Source organism: Ctenopharyngodon idella, chromosome 7 (assembly GCF_019924925.1).
Source record: "Ctenopharyngodon idella isolate HZGC_01 chromosome 7, HZGC01, whole genome shotgun sequence".
Lineage (NCBI taxonomy): Eukaryota > Metazoa > Chordata > Actinopteri > Cypriniformes > Xenocyprididae > Ctenopharyngodon > Ctenopharyngodon idella.
This window is the reverse complement of record NC_067226.1, coordinates 645,249-664,139: the sequence shown is the minus strand read 5'-3', so window position 1 is coordinate 664,139 and position 18,891 is coordinate 645,249. Positions and strand designations below refer to the sequence as shown.

Below are 18,891 nucleotides of genomic sequence, written 5' to 3'. Positions count from 1 at the left end.
AATGGCATAAACAGGGAGCGAGACCCAAAGGCACTCGAGACATTAGATTCTCAGATGAATCACATATTGCCGCAGTAGCATCCTCTACCCCAAACACTGGTTCCCTACCTCCGCCTATACATCTGGAGAACAGATTTGAAGTATTCATGAATGGAGGTGAGGAATCCCCAGATGTGATGAATGTGGGTCAGGAATCCCCAAACATGATCGGACACAGATTAAATCAGCCAGCAGCTAACACTGATGCTAACGGCCGCTCAAGGTCGAGCAGACAGCGGCACTCAGCTCAGAGTGCAGCTGAGCCCAGGACTCTGATAGTGGGTGACTCCATAATCAGAAACATTAGCAGCAGGGATACAAATATGTGCTGCCTTCAACAAGCAACAGTTTCTGATTTAAACAGGGAACTTAAGAGCATTCTGATGAAATATAAGGCTGCAAATCAACTAATCATTCACGTGGGGAAGAATGATATTCGGAAAGAGCAGTCAAAACTCCTTAACTTTTTGAAACACTTAGAAGACTGAAAGTTCAGTCGTTCCTCAGTGGACCACTCCCAGCAAGAGGAACAAATAAGTTTTCACAGTTACTTGGGCTTAATACATGGCTGCAAAAAACCTGCAACATAAAAGGGACTGAACATCAACAATCTTTTCTGGAGTCAGAGACAAATGTTTAAACAGGATGGCCTGCACCCAAACAAACTTGGTGCAAGAGTGCTAAAGGACAATATCTACTTCTCCCTCCATCATCCTTCAGCAGTGTGTGCCAATCCACTCAACCTTAATCGCACTCACACACCTGGATAGAGTATGAATGACCACAGGACTTCACTTCAACTCCTAAATTGACATGCGGTTGACACATTCCACAAGGACAATGATAACACCACGGAGCCGCAACAACCAGTGCTCACGGACACAATCCCGACTGAGCCCTGCCCACAGAGCTCACCGCAGATGGGTGCTGAATCTTGGAGCACAGTCTAAGGACGACTTTCGAGAAAACAGCCAGGGAAGCCAGGACAACATATTACAGCCTCTAATAACACCAGAGCAACAGCCCCTCTCACCGGACACGTTATACCTCTCTCCAGCATCCACAGTTCTGTGCTTCTCAGAGAAAATAGAGGAAGTGGTGTATCCTGGAACCAAACTCTCCCGCTCTTTTGCTGCAAGCCCCCAGATATCAACAAAAAAGCGGTGAACCCCGCAACCACCAAAGCCTGTGGGCCCAGCTCGCCCTCCCCCTCCTCCTATGAGAGCTCTTCGGCCTCTGCCACAACACTAGGGCCCACACCCTCCTCCATCTGCTCTAGGTGAACCAAAAACAACTGATAACAGCTCTCAGTGATATGTGTCAGGTCCCCGCTATGATAACAGTAACTTTGTCAAATGTTTACAGAACAAGCGGGAACCCAGTGTGCCTGTTGCTTTTTCTATTTCTGTTCTATTACGTGATAGAAAGTCTAAGGCCTTTTCAAGCCATATGGCAAATCCATATAATCTGCTGCCTATTACACGTCAAACTAAGATTACTGTGGGGACAAAAAGTAAGATTGTTAAGCTAGCACTTTTAAACATCCGCTCACTTAAAAATAAATCACTTCTTGTCAATGACTTAATAACCACAAACGACCTGGATTTTATGCTTCTAAATGAAACGTGACTAGAAGACCGTAGTGTGTAGTAGACGCTAGTGCAACAGTCCTCAATGAAACAGCCCCTCCTAATTTTACTTTTATGAGTGTCTGCAAAACTATTAGGAGAGGTGGAGGTGTATTTCTATTTAAAGATGTCTATCAATGCAAGCAAGTGTCATTTGGTGATTACTTGTCTTTCGAATATCTGGGTATTGTGTAAAAAGTTGCTCCACGCAATCTACTTTTAGTTATTTACAGGCCTCCAAAATACTCTCCAGCCTTTGTTGAGGACTTTACAGAACTGTTATCAACAATTTCCTCAGAGTTTGACTGTTTTGCTATTACTGGGGACTTTAATATCCACATAGATAATGCAGAAATCAATATGGCAAAATAAATCATAACTGTTTTGAATACTTTTGATCTGACTCAGCATGTACATGGACCCACACACAATCGTTGACACACTCTAGATTTACTTATCAGTAAGGGTTTAAACATATCATCCATTATAATTAAGGATGTAGCGCTATCTGATCATTTCTGTATTTTCTTTGATATACTGATCTCTGCTAATGTTGAAGCTAGATCTATCTTGGTCAAAAAGTGATGCTTAAATGAGAACACTAGTGTGCTGTTTACGAAGGCTATATCTTCAACAAGAAACATTTCTACAGACTCTGTTGATTTTTTTTCTGTTGAACTCAAAAGTCAAGAATGTTATTGATGGCATTGCTCCTGTGAAAGTCAGGAAGAAGAGTGGCAGACAAAAAGTGCCTTAGAGAAACTCAACAGCAGTGCAAAATATGAAAAGACAATGCAGAAACGTTGAGTGCATGTGGTAAAAGACAAAAATTGTAATCCACTATAACATCTATAAAGATAGCCTTCATGCTTTCAATGTGGAACTAGGCAAAGCTAGACAGACCTTCTTCTCAAATATTATAAACAGCAACTTAAACAACACTCTTTTTGCTACTGTAGAGAGACTAACAAACCCCCCAAGTCAGATTCCCAGTGAAATGCTCTCAGACAGTAAATGCAGTGAGTTTGCTTCCTTCTTCTCTGAGAAAATCAATTATATCAGACAGGCGATCACAACATCCTTGAGCTGCACTGGGGTCAAACAGATCAGATCACAAACTCAGAAAGTAGCTATTATGTCTGATTTTGAAGCAATTAATGGTAAAAATTTTTGAAGAAACAGTACAGCACCTTAAAACATCAACCTGCGCCCTTGAAACACTTCCCACATCTTTTTTCAAAAGGGTGTTTAACTGTTTAGAAGCAGATCTCCTAGAAGTGGTAAACACCTCACTTCTTCTTGGTACTTTTCCACACTCACTGAAAACTGCAGTGGTTAAGCCCCTCCTGAAAAAGAGCAATCTGAATAACACCATATTGAACAATCTGGGTAACACCATATTTGAATCTCAAATCTTCCTTTAGGCAAGATCATTAAAAAAGGTGTTTTCAATCAGCTGAACAAATTCTTAAGCTCGAATGAATACTTTGACAATTTCAATCTGATTTCTGGTTTCCGACCGCATCACAGCACAAAGACAGCGCTCATAAAGATAATAAATGATATTCGCCTAAATACCGTTACAGGTAAAATATCACTGCTGGTACTACTTGATCTCAGTGCTGCATTTGACACTGTCGATCACAACATACTTCTTGACAGGCTGGAAAAATGGGTCGGGCTTTCTGGGATGGTCCTTAAATGGTTCAGGTCATACTTAGAAGGGAGAGGTTATTATGTGAGTATCGGTGACCGTAAGTCAGAGTGGACATCCATGACATGCGGAGTCCCTCAAGGCTCAATTCTTGCACCGCTCCTGTTCAACCTATATTTGCTGCCACTGAGCCAAATAATGAGAAAGAACCAAATTGCATATCACAGCTATGCAGATGACACCCAGATTTACCTAGCCCTATCACCTAATGACGATAGCCCCATTGACTCCCTGTGCCAACGCAATGATGAAATTAAAAATTGGATGTGCTAAAACTTCTTCAGTTAAACAAAGACAAAACTGTCATTATCCAATATTAAGGACAATTATAAGTCATTGCGTTTGGAAAAAAATGGAGTTCTCAAAGTGAACGCATACCTTCACTCTAGGGGTCAAACAACTAAAAATCAAGTCAGGAATCTTGATGTGATTTTGGAGTCGGACCTGAGTTTCAGTAGTCATGTAAAAGCAATAACTAAATCAGCATATTATCAACTCAAAAATATTGCAAGAATTAGATGCTTTGTCTCCAGTCAAGACTTGTTCATGCTTTCATTACCAGCAGGGTGGATTATTGTAATGGAATCCTCACTGGCCTTCCCAAAAAGACCATAAGAGAGCTGCAGTTCATACAGAACACTGCTGCCAGGATTCTGAGCAGAACCAGAAAATATGAACATATCACACCAGTCCTCAGGTTCTTGCACTGGCTTCCAGTTGCATTTAGAATTGATTTTACTGTTACTTGTTTATAAATCACTCAATGGCCTAGGACCATTGCAGATATGCTCATAGAATATAAACCTAACAAATCACTAAGATCATCAGGATCAAGTTACTTCGTTAAATACCAAGGGTTCGAGAGGAGAGTCTGCTTTTAGCTGTTATGCCAGCTGCAGCTGGGACCAGCCTCCTGAAGAGATCAGATGTGTCAAGTCACCTTTATTTATATAGCGCTTTTTACAATGCAGATTGTGTCAAAGCAGCTTTACAGTGATAAATGGTATATAATTTTGGAGTTAAACAAAATGCTGTCAATGTATGCAGATGCAAAGCACTGTTGAATATCAAATGTCAAATGTCAAGTGACCCCAACTAAGCAAGCCAAAGGCGACAGCGGCAAGGAACCCAAACTCCAACAGGTGACATCAGGTGGCAAACAAGTGGCAAATAGGTGTTAAAATGGAGAAAAAAAACCTTGGGAGAAACCAGGCTTAGTCAGGGGGCCAGTTCTCCTCTGGCAAACAGTGCTTTGTTACGATTCAGGTAGCTATCATAAGCCCGATAGGATCGCAACATTCAAAGTATTTATTCCAGTTCAATCCAGTTCAATCCATCGTATTCATCACGCCGGTATGGACGGTTTGTTGAGGAGCTGTGCCACTGGCTGTTGTGTCGATGAGGCCTTCACAATGGATGATCTAGTTGACTCAATCTCTGCTGACACTTCAGAGGTGCGTTGTGGTCGTGTCAAGGCGTAGGTCCTCAATCTCACCTGGATACGGCCTGGATCCGGTTGACTACGGTAAACCTTGGGATAAACAGAAAGACTAATATTAGCGTAGATGCCATTCTTCTTCTGATGAAATGAGTACATCTGGTGTTATAGGAAGTGTTCCCGGTTCCGGCTTACCTAATTTATGCAGCCTAATAATCCTTTAACGGATTTGAAGAAATAAATTGATAATGTGTTATGTGTATGCCAGGTTAAAGAGATGCGTTTTTAGTCTAGATTTAAACTGACAGAGTGTGTCTGCTTCCATGTGACAATATTAGATCTAAAGTATGATTACGACAATGAGTGGGTCCTGACACGTGTTGTCTAACTCCAATAGAATTTAGAATGTCTGTAAATGCCAATCCTAATGCGTCTGTATACAGTAGCCAGCACAAATGTCAACTTACATAATGTTACATAAAGTACCATCACTTCGAAGGAATTATATTTGAAAGATTTTTGACTAATACTGTAAATATTACTATAAATTACCGCAACACCTCCCCCTTTGCCTTTCTGACGAGGATTGTGTAGAAAATAATAACCTTGAGGGCTAGACTCATTTAAAGTAATGTAATCGTCTGATTTTAGCCAAGTTTCTGTCAAACACAGAAAATCCAGATTATTGTCTGTGATAATATAATTTACAATAAGTGCTTTTGAAGAAAGGGATCTAATATTTAACAACCCAAGCTTTATCATTTGTTTATCAGTATTATCTCTATTTTTTATTTGTTGAACATCAATTAAATTTTTACCATTAAATGGGTTTGGAAGTTTTTTGTTTTTACTAATTCGGGGTACAAACACAGTCTCTATGTGATAATATCTAGGTGTAAGAGTTTCTATGTGTTGGGAATTATCTGACTTCTGTAACGTGAGGCAGCTAGCAGACGGTCGGTTTAGCCGGTATGTCTGCTTCCTGACCTGGGCCCCAGTTTGTCATGTTTCAGCTCTAAGACTATGTTCCATATTACTACAGAGAAGAGCAGCACCATTACGGGAGGGATGAATACCATCTCTTTTCAACAGGTCAGGTCTCCCCCAAAAACTTTTCCAATTGTCTATGAAACCTATATTATTCTGCGGACACCACTTAGACAGCCAGCCATTTAGTGATGATAATCTACTAACTATCTCATCACTCCAACGAACAGGAAAGGGACCAGTGCAGATTACTTTTCCTGACATTGTACTTGCGAGTTCACACACCTCTTTAATGTTAATTTTAGTGATCTCCGACTGGCGAAGTCAAACATCATTAGTGCCGACGTGAATAATGATTTTAGAGTATTTACGATTAGCATTAGCCAGCACTTTTAAATTTGCTTTAATGTCAGGTGCTCTGGCTCCTGGCAAACATGTGACTATGGTGGCTGGTGTCTCTATTTTCACGTTCCGTGTAATAGAATCGCCAATAACTAGGGCACTTTCAACAGGATTCTCAGTGGGTGTTTCACTGAGTGGGGAGAACCTGTTTGATGTTCTTTTTGGAACGGAAGAGTGGTGTTTTCCACGGCTAGGCCGCCTCATCGTTACCCAAGTGCCCTGCTGCGCGGGCTCTACAGCCGGAACCGAACAATGTACAGAGTTCACTAAGCTAGTCGCATCCAAAACAGTATCTGAAGCCCTTACATTCTTACTATCCTCAATTAAAGTTTGGATGCATGTCTCTAATTCTGAGATTTTCTCTGTCAGCCTGACTATTTCCCTACATTTATGACATGTAAATCCCTCGTCGCTGACAGAGAAAGCTATACTGAACATGTGGCAAACAGAACACGATATAACACTAGGAGAGGATGACATGACTCACCGTGTTTGTAGACTGATCCGACTTACCACAGCTGTTTGATGAACGCGTTGAAAAGAAAATGACCGCGCAAGAGACTGATGACAAGTTAACAAGCTAGCGAGATGCAAACACGTTGTAATAGCGATTTAGATTCAAAGATTAAAAGCTAGCGACGTCAGATTAATGTGGTAGGCAATATTATATATAAGGTAATGATAATATAAGCAACAATGAATGAAAGTAAGAGATTCAAAACAAAGCTATACGGAATTACAGACGAAAACCACTCTGAGCAGCTCCAACAGCATGTGCTCCAACAGTAGTCACATTCAAATCCAGACTCAAAACATATCTGTTTAGCTATGCATTTACTGATTGAGCACTGTGCTATGTCCGAACTGACTGCATTTTATTTTATATGTATCATCTTTTTATTTCTTTTTTACTTGTTTTTATTTAATTTTTAATGCATTTTAAATCTTGCTGTCTGGTTGAAAGAGCTGGGAGAATTAGGAAGTAAGCATTTGTTATCCCTGGATGGAGCTCTGGACAGAGATAGTCCGGGAAGATTTGTATGTTTAAAAGCACAGCTACCTGACAAATACAAATAATTTTACAGTTATCCCTCCGGCACGAGGAAGATCCGTTTAGATCTGCTCTGATGGATAGATCCATTTAGATCCACTCTGACGGACAACAAAGTTGAGTAGAGTTATCCCTGGATGGAACTCTGGACAGAGTTAGTCCAGGAAGATTTGTCTTTAAGGGTATTGTTTAAACGCACAGCTACCTGACAAATATAAATATTTTTACATTTATCCCTGTGAGGAAATGAGGAAGATCCATTTAGATCCGCTCTGATGGAAAGATCTGTTTAGATCTGCTCTCACAGAAAACAAAGTTGAGTTAGCCCTGGTGGTTCTAGGAAGATTTGTCTGCAAGGGTACTCCCTGACTCTTCCATCCAGACATACCTTTTTAATCAAAAGTTGTATTTGTTGACATTAATGCACTGTGAACAAACATGAACAATGATATTTTTCTATCTATATATATATATATTAGGGCTGTCAATCGATTAAAATATTTAATCGAGATTAATCACATGATTGTCATGAGTTAACTCACGATTAATCGCAACTTAATCGCACATTTTTATCTGTAATCTTTACATTTTTGCAAGGGCTAGAAATCAATTGGTGTTATCCTTTGCTGAAACTTCCCCGTCGTCGTGGAGAGCGCAGTTCACGATTGCATAGCGCCCCTATCTTTAGCGAAGTTATCTTTTTTTGTCCATCCACTGAAAGTCTAGGAACTCAGAAATTTCTTCAGAAGAGATCACTTTGATTTTAATCTTAAGATCTCACTTAAGTTTTTTTGAGATCACAGATTTTAATTAGGTTTTTATTCATATATAAACAATGCTCAGTTACCATTACAACTATCTCACCTAGCCTAAATGTTTGCTCACTCAGTGTATTTGTGCTTTTATACTGAGATAATTTTGTTGCAATAGTACAAGATATAGCTTGTTTTAATACAAGTTTTTATAAGTTAATATATTTTATTATGTAATAATTTCACAATTAATCTCCAAATTAATGTAGAAACAACATAAAGACAGAATACAACCCGAATTCCAGAAAAGTTGGGACGTTTTTTTAAATTTGAATAAAATGAAAACTAAAAGACTTTCAAATCACATGAGCCAATTTTATTCACAATAGAACATAGATAATATAACAAATGGTTAAACTGAGAAATTTTAAAATTTTATGCACAAAATGAGCTCATTTCAAATTTGATGCCTGCTACAGGTCTCAAAATAGTTGGGATGGGGGCATGTTTACCATGGTGTAGCATCTCCTCTTTTTTTCAAAACAGCTGAAGACGTCTGGGCATCGAGGTTATGAGTTTCTGGAGTTTTGGTGTTGGAATTCTTGCCTGATATATGTTTCCAGCTGCTGAAGAGTTTGTGGTCATCTTTGACGTATTTTTCTTTATAGGTGAAAGAATTCAGCACCCGGACTCTTCTACAATGAAGCAATGCTGTTGTAATAGCTGCAGTATGTGGTTTTGCATTGTCCTGCTGAAATACACAAGGCCTTCCCTGAAATAGACATCATCTGGAGGGGAGCATATGTTGCTCTAAAACCTTTATATACCTTTCAGCTTTCATAGTGCCTTCCAAAACATGCAAGCTGCCCATACCATATGCACTTATGTACCCCCATACCATCAGAGATGCTGGCTTTTGAACTGAACACTGATAACCCGCTGGAAGGTCTCCCTCCTCCTTTAGCCCTGAGGACACGACACAAGAATGTCACATTTGGAAGTATTCCTGGGCCCATTTAGTAATGTCATTTACACAATCATGCCGATGAGTGATGCAGTGTCGTCTGAGGGCCTGAAGACCACGGGCATCCAATAAAGGTCTTCGGCCTTGTCCCTTATGCACAGAGATTTCTCCAGTTTCTCTGAATCTTTCGATGATGTTATGCACTGCAGATGGTGAGATTTGCAAAACCTTTGCAATTTGACGTTGAGGAACATTGTTTTCCACAATCTTTTTACGCACTCTTTCACAGATTGGAGAGCCTCTGCCCATCTTTACTTCTGAGAGACTCTGCCTCTCTAAGACATCCCTTTTATAGCTAATCATGTTACAGACCTGAAATGAATTAACTTAATTAGTTGCTAGATGTTCTCCCAGCTGAATCTTTTCAAAATTTCTTGCTTTTTCAGCCATTTGTTGCCCCCGTGCCATCTTTTCTGAGACCTGTAGCAGGCATCAAATTTGAAATGAGCTCATGTAGTGGATAAAAGTGTAAAATTTCTCCATTTAAACATTTCTTATGTTATCTATGTTCTATTGTGAATAAAATATTGGCTCATGTGATTTGAAAGTCTTTTAGTTTTCATTTTATTCAAATTTAAAAAACGTCCCAACTTTTCCGGAATTCGGGTTGTATTTTAAACACCTGTGCGCACGATACTGGCGTGTGTCTTTCTGTGCGTCATGTGTCTGTCAGAACATTCACAGACAGCGCGTTCTCTTTTGTCTTGATGCGCTTGAATGGTTTAAAAGCGTTTGCATGAAGAAGAGCGTGATCATATAAATGTAACGCTAACCAAAGGATGACAGAAAAAATGGATAGTGGGTTAATTGCATTAAATATTTTTAACGCGATAAACTGAAAACAATCGCATATGTTAACGTGTTAACGTTGACAGCACTAATATATCAGGGTTTTTCCTGCATAGACAATTATGAGGCGGCCGTCAAATTTCGTGCCGCCTCCGGCTGTCGAGTGTTGACAAAACTCAGACAGGCAATCACATGCTCAGATACCCCTTTGTTTCACTTTTATTCTTTCGCTAAAGTGAATAAATAACTCAGACCACTGCTATACGTCCGTGACTCTGTGTTTACTGAACTGAATTCACATCTTAAGTGCAACATACAAAAGGGTCCGTGCTTCAACACGAGTCAAATAACAATCACACTGTTACATCCTTCCCTTTTTTTTTTTTTCTTTTTTTTTTTTCTTTCTCAAGTGCAACAACGCATATTTATCTCTATATTTGAACACAGTAACTGTCTAAACATTTCAAAACAATTTCCGGTCTCCCCCTCCCCTCTTTTTTTTTCCTTCTAATTTAGGCTTTAGATTTAAATACAGTCTTTTCTCAGCCTGCAAAACACGTCAGTTCTTATATTAAAAAGAGAGGCTGTAAGAATCAGTCCATGTTTAACTAAGTAACATAGTCCTTTAAATACTGTGGTTTGACACTAATCCGATCTGCTCTGGTTGTGACAGTAGGTTTGGTGTCACTATTTGGCAGAACACAATGCTCCTTTTGCCTGTTCTCCGCAAACTGTTCTTGTTTCGTGACCTGACCCTGATGGCCAGTGTGTCTGAGATACCTTCTATTCCTCCTCAGACCACCACCACTGTCCAGTTCAACCCTGTATGATCGTTTGTTAACCGGTTCCAGAACTGTTGCTTTCTGCCAAACCTTTTGTGCCTGTGTTGGTTGTACTCTCACTTGGTCACCTGGTTTCAGAATGTTAATGTCTTTTGTGTGTCTGTTGTAGTACATTTCCTGTCGTCTTTGATTTAGTCTCAGTCCTTGTGTGGTGTCTACTACTTTTGGCTTCAACAGATTGCTGTGTGTTGGGAGGAGCGTGCGTGTCCTCCTGCTTAACAGTCTCTGAGCAGAGCTTGCATTCAGACCCTGTGAGGGAGTGTTTCTGTGATCTAATATCGCCAGGTATGGATCTTGTCCTGTCATTTTGGCTCTCTGCATCAGACGTTTTGCTGTCTTGACAGCAGACTCCGCCTTCCCATTACTTTGCGGGTGAGTGGGTGATGATGTTTTATGCTGAAACTCCCAGCGTCTACTGAACTGCTGGAATTCGGTTGACATGTATTGTGGCCCATTATCTGAGAACACAACGTCAGGTATGCCTTGCCTGGCAAAATGGGCTTTCAGCTTCTTAATCACTGTGGAAGACTTTGTGTCTGGCAAGTAATCCACCTCCCAGAAATTTGAAAAATAATCCACAGTGATGAGATAGTCCCGATTGTTGAACACAAACAGATCTGTGCCCACCTTGGACCATGGTCTTTCAGGCAGTTCGTGTGGGCAAAGTGACTCTTTCTGTTGTTTTGTTTCCAGTGATCTACACATATCACACTTCTCAATGTATCTCTTTATCTGTGCATTCATTCCAGGCCAATAGAGGCATTCCCTTGCTCTCCTCAAGCATCCTTCAATACCAAGGTGTGCAGAGTGAACTCAGTGTATCATGTCGCTTCTGAGTACATCTGGTATCACAGCTCTTTCACCTTTGAACACAATACCATCCTGCACTGTTAGCTCATCCTGGATTGAGTAGTAGTGGGCCAACCTTCTTTTATCGTCTTTATCAGTGTCTGGAGTGTGTCATCTTTTGCTGTCTCACCTCTGATTACTTTGAGTCTCTCTTCAGATATTGGGAGATACTGAATCATGTTCACACTTTCTATCTTTTTCTCCACAGATCCTTCCTGTGCAGTGTCCTCCAGGTATGCCCGACTCAGCGCATCTGCCAACAGCATCTCTTTTCCTAGAACATAGTTAATGATGAAATCATATTTCTGGAGTCTCATTAACATCCTTTGAAGTCTCTTGGGTGCATGCAGCAATGGCTTTTTAACAATACTCTCAAGAGGCTTGTGGTCCGATTGTACGATCACTTTCCGTCCGTATGTGTATTGATGGAATTTCTCCATGCCGTACACTATGGCTAGGCACTCTTTTTCTATTTGGGCATAACCCCGCTCAGTTAGTGATAACGCATGGCTACCAAAAGCAACAGGTTCTCCACTCTGCAACAATGCTGCACCAAGGCCTGTGTCCGATGCATCACACTGTAGAACTAACTGTTCTTTGAGGATGTAGTAAAGCAGTACAGGTGCCCTGGTTATGAGATCTTTTATACTCTGAAAGGCTTGTTTGTGCACCTCAGACCAGTCCCACACACTATCCTTGTGTGTCAGCTGTCTGAGCATTTCACAGTGATCTGAAAGATGTCTGCAAAATCTTGACAGATAATTCACCATGTCTAGAATTCTCTGTACCCCTTTCACGTCAGTCGGTCTTGGCATCTCATTTATGGCCCGTACTTTCTCTGGATCTACTTTTAAGCCTTCAGATGTGAGCAGATGTCCAATATATGGCACTTTACTTTGTCTGAGTCTGAATTTGTCTGCGTTCAGCTTGATATTTCTGTCTCTGCATCTGTCTAGAAACAATCTCAGTTTTCGATCATGGTCCTTACTCGCCATTTCCAGTGTTCACCTTCCCCTGTTATTAGCACGTCATCTGCGATTATGTGTACGCCTTGAAGTCCTTCTAATGCCTGGTTCAGCATTCTCTGGAAAACCTCAGGCGCCGGGCTTATTCCCATAGGCATTCTCAACCACCTGTATCTCCTGTAAGGTGTTGCAAACGTGGTGAGATAACTTGATGGGTCATCCAATTGGACATGCCAGAAGCCATTTTTTTACATCACAGACCGTGAATACTCTTGCTTTTGACAACTCGGGCAAAATGTCCTCGATTGTAGACAGAGGGAAGTGACTTCTCTTTAAGGCTTTGTTCAATGGTCTGGGGTCTATGCAAATTCTCAACTTGCCAGTGGGTTTCTTTATGACAACCAGACTGCTTATTCAGTCAGTGCTTTGTTCTACGGATGTGATTATACCTCATTCTTGGAGATTGTTTAGCTCCTCCTTCAGTGGTCCCATCATCGCGACTGGCACTCTCCGCTTAGGCAGTTTCACTGGCTGCACCCCAGACTCAATCTCTATCTTGTAGCGACCTGGCAGACAACCATCACCTGTGAAAACATCTGAGAACTCACTTGTTATTTCTTCCATTGTCCACTGTTCGCTTGTGTTGTCTCTGTTTGTCTTTGTCACAACATTATCCACCAACAGGATATTCTCAGATTGTACTTCAACCAGTTTCATCGCCTGGACTGCTTTGCTTCCTAGTAATGGTACTGCAGAGTGTGCATCAACGACCATAAACTCCAGTCTGTACAGTTTTTTGTTACGTGGATTTCTCAGTTTCAGATGGCATTTGCCTACTGGTTTCAGTGTACTTTTGTTGTACATAACAAGTACCTGGTCCGTTTTCTCTATTTGAACATCTGGATTCACAAAGTTTATGGGGATAATGTACACGTTGCCCCATAGTTTACAGTTCTGTCCTCCGTTGATGAGCCCACTAAAGTTTCACATAACTCTCTACCTGTTTCTCTTACCAGATAGTAGAAAAGTTTCACCTTCATGCCTTCCGACGCATCTGTCAAAGTCAGATCAAGATACAGCTGAAATTCTTCTTTCCACGCCTTCCATGTCTTTGCCAGATTGCTCGAGTCCAGCATCAATGTCGGCAATGGTTTTAATCCGAGTGCGCCGTCCATCTTATCCGACGAAGCTCGTGTCGGTGCAACAGGGCTTCTTCGCTAGCACGTTATCTTCCCACAGCGAACTTCACACTGCGCGGTTAAGCGCTAAAACAAAACTCGTTCGCCGGCAGCAAAAACAAAAACAAAAACAAAACCGCTGCCACCATGTTTCACTTTTATTCTTTCGCTAAAGTGAATAAATAACTCAGACCACTGCTATACATCCGTGACTCTGTGTTTACTGAACTGAATTCACATCTTAAGTGCAACATACAAAAGGGTCCGTGCTTCAACACGAGTCAAATAACAATCATATTGTTACACCCTTAACCACGGTTCCGTTGCGGCTTCCTGGCCCGTGTCTATTCTCAAACCGTTCCGTCCATCCCCACTGCAGAAAATGGGGTTCTGTGCCAAAAAGATCGCTTTCACTCCGGCCCTACAACTTGCTGGCCTCCAACGGAGCCGCTCAGGACATTCTGCGCGAGCACACGAAAGTGATGCGCGGATCGCGATTATATCCGTATCAGATAATCCGCCAGGTTGGGCCGGCCAAGAAATACAAAATAACATTCCAAGTGATTGCGGGTGGATGAGAGATAAATCTTTAATGTGTTGATTTTAATAAAGACACGGAACTCTCATTTGGTAAAACGCAAGGAATGTGCGTCACTCTTTTACTTTCGTTTTCAACGACAACATATTTCTATTAAGGGAAAACCAATCAAGGAAAGCATATGCCTAGAGCACCTCCTAGTGGTAATTATATAAAACACAAAGGAAAAACCCCACGAGATATTGCTTAAAAATTTAACAGCTTTAACTAAAAATATACACAAACTTAACATAAATTATTCTCATAAGAGTGTTGATGTAATGAAGCAGTGACAATTTTAGTTTGAAGGGAGTAAAACCTGTGTTTACAGGCTACTAATGTAATTTTTCCAAAAAAGAACTTTTTTAAAATATTTTAAATATTTATTTAAAAGCAGCCTACAGTGTCATATGTCATAAGCAGTGTCATATGTTATTATATCATCATGCTTAACACTGAGAATTTGAAAAATTATTTTGAGATGATCAGGCGCAGTTATCTAAATCAGAGAATATCGTAGGTTTGGGAAGTTGGCGGGTGGATGATTTATTTTTAACAGTGGATTTGGATGATGTAAGAGCTGATCCGCACATCTCTAGTGCACAAGCCCTATAGAGTCTCCTTTAAAGTTCAGGTACAAGACTTTTTTATGTTCAGTTTGCACACTGAACATGGATTGGAGCTCTTAATTTTGAACTCTCAAAGTGCACCAGATTAATGAATTTATCTTTAAAATGTACAAAATTTTCTTCCAGGGGAGCATGCCCCTGGTCTCCCCTATAGGGACAGAGGTACACCACCACAGAAAACTCACAACTTTGTGGGAAACACTGTGTATATGATAGTGCTCTCAAAATACAAATCTTATTCTCTTAATATTACAATACCCAAAATACGTGCTTGTAAAAAGTGTTTTTTTCTGCCGTGATCAGGATTTTACCACCTCTGCCTCATTTTGAGCCAGGAAAAACCCTATATATATATATCACGGAGCTGGTGGATGTTAGAGACCTTGCGCTCCTCCACCTTCTGTTTGAGGATGCCCCACAGATGCTCAACAGGGTTTAGGTCTGGAGACATTCTTGGCTAGTCTATCACCATTACCCTCAGCTTCTTTAGCAAGGCAGTGGACGTCTTAGAGGTGTGTTTGGGGTCATTATGTTGGAATACTGCCCTGCGGCCCAGTCTCCGAAGGGAGGACATCATGCTCTGTTGGCATTCATGGTTCCCTCAATGAACTGTAGTTCCCCAGTGCCGGCAGCACTCATGCAGCCCCAGACCATGACACTCCCACCACCATACTTGACTGTAGGCAAGACACACTTGTCTTTGTACTCCTCACCTGGTTGCCGCCACACACGCTTGACACCATCTGAACCAAATACGTTTATCTTGGTCTCATCAGACCACAGGACATAGTTCCTTAGTCTGCTTGTCTTCGGCAAACTGTTTGCGGGCTTTCTTATGCATCATCTTTAGAAGAGGCTTCCTTCTGGGACGACAGGCATGCAGACCAATTTGATGCAGTGTGCGGCGTATGGTCTGAGAACTGACAGGCTGACCCCCCACCCCTTCAAACTCTGCAGCAATGCTGGCAGCACTCATATGTCTATTTCCCAAACACAACCTCTGGATATGATGCTGAGCACGTGCACTCAACTGTGCCTGTTCTGAGTGGAACCTGTCCTGTTAAACCACTGTATGGTCTTGGCCACCATGCTGCAGCTCAGTTTCAGGGTCTTAGCAATCTTCTTATAGCCTACACCATCTTTATGTAAAGCAACAATTCTTTTTTTCAGATCCTCAGAGAGTTCTTTGCTATGAGGTGCCATGTTGAACTTCCAGTGACCAGTATGAGAGAGTGAGAGCGATAACACCAAATTTAACACACCTGCTCCCTATTTACACCTGAGACCTTGTAACACTAACGAGTCACATGACACCAGGGAGAGAAAATGGCTAATTGGGCCCAATTTGGACATTTTCACTTAGGGGTGTATTCATTCATGATAGCTAATGCATTTACTAATTCTTGTTAACAAAAAAAGAAAAAGAAAAAAAAAACTTATTGTAAAGTGTTACTTTATGTCCTTGTATTACACTTATATTAATCAACTGAATAGTCCTCCAGTTTGACTGCAGTCTTAAATGACAAGCTCACCGTGTCCCACGTCAGTTTCTCATCATCCATCAGTATTCTCATTAGTTCAGGGATGGCCATTGCAGGATGAGTGTCATTCAGCTGTATAGCAACCTGAACAACACAGACAAAGCAGAGAACCTCTGTAGTAGTTTTTAAATGTGAAACCAATTTTGTTTAGCCCAATGCATTAAGTTTTATTGTTCAGTATCATTAATATGAATAAATGACACCAGATGAACTGTGTGAACTGTGTTGAATATTCTCTAAAGCCCAGCATCTTAACATAAAACAAAGTGTTCCAGGGCTGTCCTACCTTATCTGGCAGTGTGGTCAGATCCATGCGCACTACCTCAGTTGAGCCAAACTTGGAAGCTTTGAACCTGCGGATGATGTCCTGGAGAGTCGCAGCCACTACAAAATACTCCTGCTTCAGACGCAACTCTTTCCCCTCAAAGAACTGACATACACAAACAGGAGGATTTGTTTACATTTAGGCTCCAGGAGTCATGAGATTTGTTTCTTAATATGAATCATTAGAGTTGCACTCACATTGTCATTAGGGTAAAGCACACGGGAGATGTTTTCAGCTAGATTCTTATCCAGAACGGCCTGGATGTAACCACCAACATTAACTGTTTAGGAAGATATAAAATCTGTCATAAGATCTAAGGCTCAAGGATACTCATTCAATAGTTTGGGGTCAGTCAAATTTTGCTGAAATAAAGGTATACTTTCATTCAGAATTAAATTAAATTGATCAAAAGTGAAAGTAAAGACATTTATAATGACACAAAAAAATTAATTTAAAATAAATGCTGTGTTTTTAGACTTTCTATATCAAAGAATCCTGAAAAAATGTACCACACTTTCCATAAAAATATTAAGCAAAATATTAATCAACATAACTGTCTGTATATTAAAATAGAAATGGTTATTTTAATTTGTAATACTATTTCACAATATTACTGTTTTTATTGTATTTTTGATTAAATAAATGCAGCCTTGGTGAGGCAAAAGAGACATGAAAAAAATCTTACTGACCACAAACCTTTGAACAGTTGTGTATATGGACACAAATGGAATAGATAAAAGTTGATTTTATAAATAATATTACAAGATATTTGCATAATAATAAATTAATGATAAGGCATATTGTTGTTAATAGGGGTCATGACCTGCATTGTTTTATTGTTTTATGATGTTTCCTGGGGTTAACTTATAATGTTAGTATGCTTTTTACATCAAAAACGCTCATAATATAGAAATAAAAGGCATTTCCCTTTCGAAAGGTAACTCTACACTGCGTTTGAAACACATATGGGGAACGTCATCACGTGAACCGGTGTCTGAAAGCAATTATCAAATCTCACCAATCCTATTGGCCGGCAACAGCCTATGACGTCATTAAAGACGTGACCCGGAAGTATAAAAGGAGCGCCTAGAGAAGCAGTCATTATCTCATCGTCTTCAGGGACTGTTTTTGTCTGATTGCGATTACTTCGAATCTGGTAAGAATTACTATGTCTGACAAACGTTTCAGGAAGTGTGTGCATCCATGTCCCAGGTTTCTGATACCCGGTGACACATACAATCTGTGCGTTTTCTGTATGGGGGAGGAGCACACACGGACAGTGCTTGAGGGTGCTGTCTGTGTGAATTGTGAGCGTCCGCCTATTAGGACGCTCCGCTCTCGTCTGGCCCTCTTCTCGAGGGAAGAAGGGCCGACATCTGTGCCTGGTGGTTCTGGTCCCGCCCGTGCTGAGGCAGAGCAGCGGTTGAAATCATGGGGCTCTCAGGTGGAGCTCGCTGAGGAGTTTGAGAGAGGTGTAAATCTCTCTCAACCCTCAGTGGCTGACGAGGGTGAGCTGCTGGATGATGATGATGATGTTCTCTCGTTGACATCATCAGATCCAGCAGCGAGTGCTCTTCTGGCGTCAAGCCCAAGAGAGCAGGAGATGGTTATTGAGGAGGAAGCAGGTGAGCCTGCTGAGACTTCAAAGCCTCCCTGCCCTGCATATGCGGAGCTGCTTGAGGTTATGGAGCGCGCTTCTGGCAGGCTGCAGCTGCCTTGGGAGCGTGTTAACAAAGGGGCCGCACACGGACGGCTTGACGAGCGGTTCCTTTCTGGCCATAACACAACAGCCCCCGTAAGCCTTCCATTCCTTCCTGATCTTCATGTTGAGATCGAGAAGGCATGGAAGAACCCATACTCGGCTTGTATTCACCGGCATCAGCGGGCTAATTTCGCTGATGTTGAGGGATTGAGCCAGCATGGGTATGCGTCGATGCCCCCTATTGACGAGACATTTGCGAACTATCTCGTCACAGGGCGACACTGAAAGCTCCGGTCCTGCCTTCCAAGCCCCTTAAAATGACTTCTCGCTTGGCCTGTAACACCATGGCGGTGTTACAGGCCTACCAGGCTGATTTGCTGAAGGATCTGGATCAGGGGCAGGGTCTGTCCCCTGAGGCGGTAGAAGAGCTGCACCGCACCACGGATCTGGCACTTCGGG

General features: G+C 41.3%; 1 protein-coding gene across 1 annotated transcript in view; it reads right to left on the bottom strand.

The window, feature by feature from the left end:
- pygmb (phosphorylase, glycogen, muscle b) overlaps positions 1–18,891 on the bottom strand; it is a 61,317-nt gene that overhangs the window by 19,917 nt on the left and 22,509 nt on the right. Inside the window, exons 7-9 of the mRNA XM_051900702.1 lie at positions 16,928–17,010; positions 16,692–16,835; positions 16,397–16,489 (exon numbers count right to left, since the gene is read on the bottom strand). Coding sequence (XP_051756662.1) covers positions 16,397–16,489; positions 16,692–16,835; positions 16,928–17,010 — 320 coding nt within the window. The remainder of the gene's footprint in view (positions 1–16,396; positions 16,490–16,691; positions 16,836–16,927; positions 17,011–18,891) is intronic.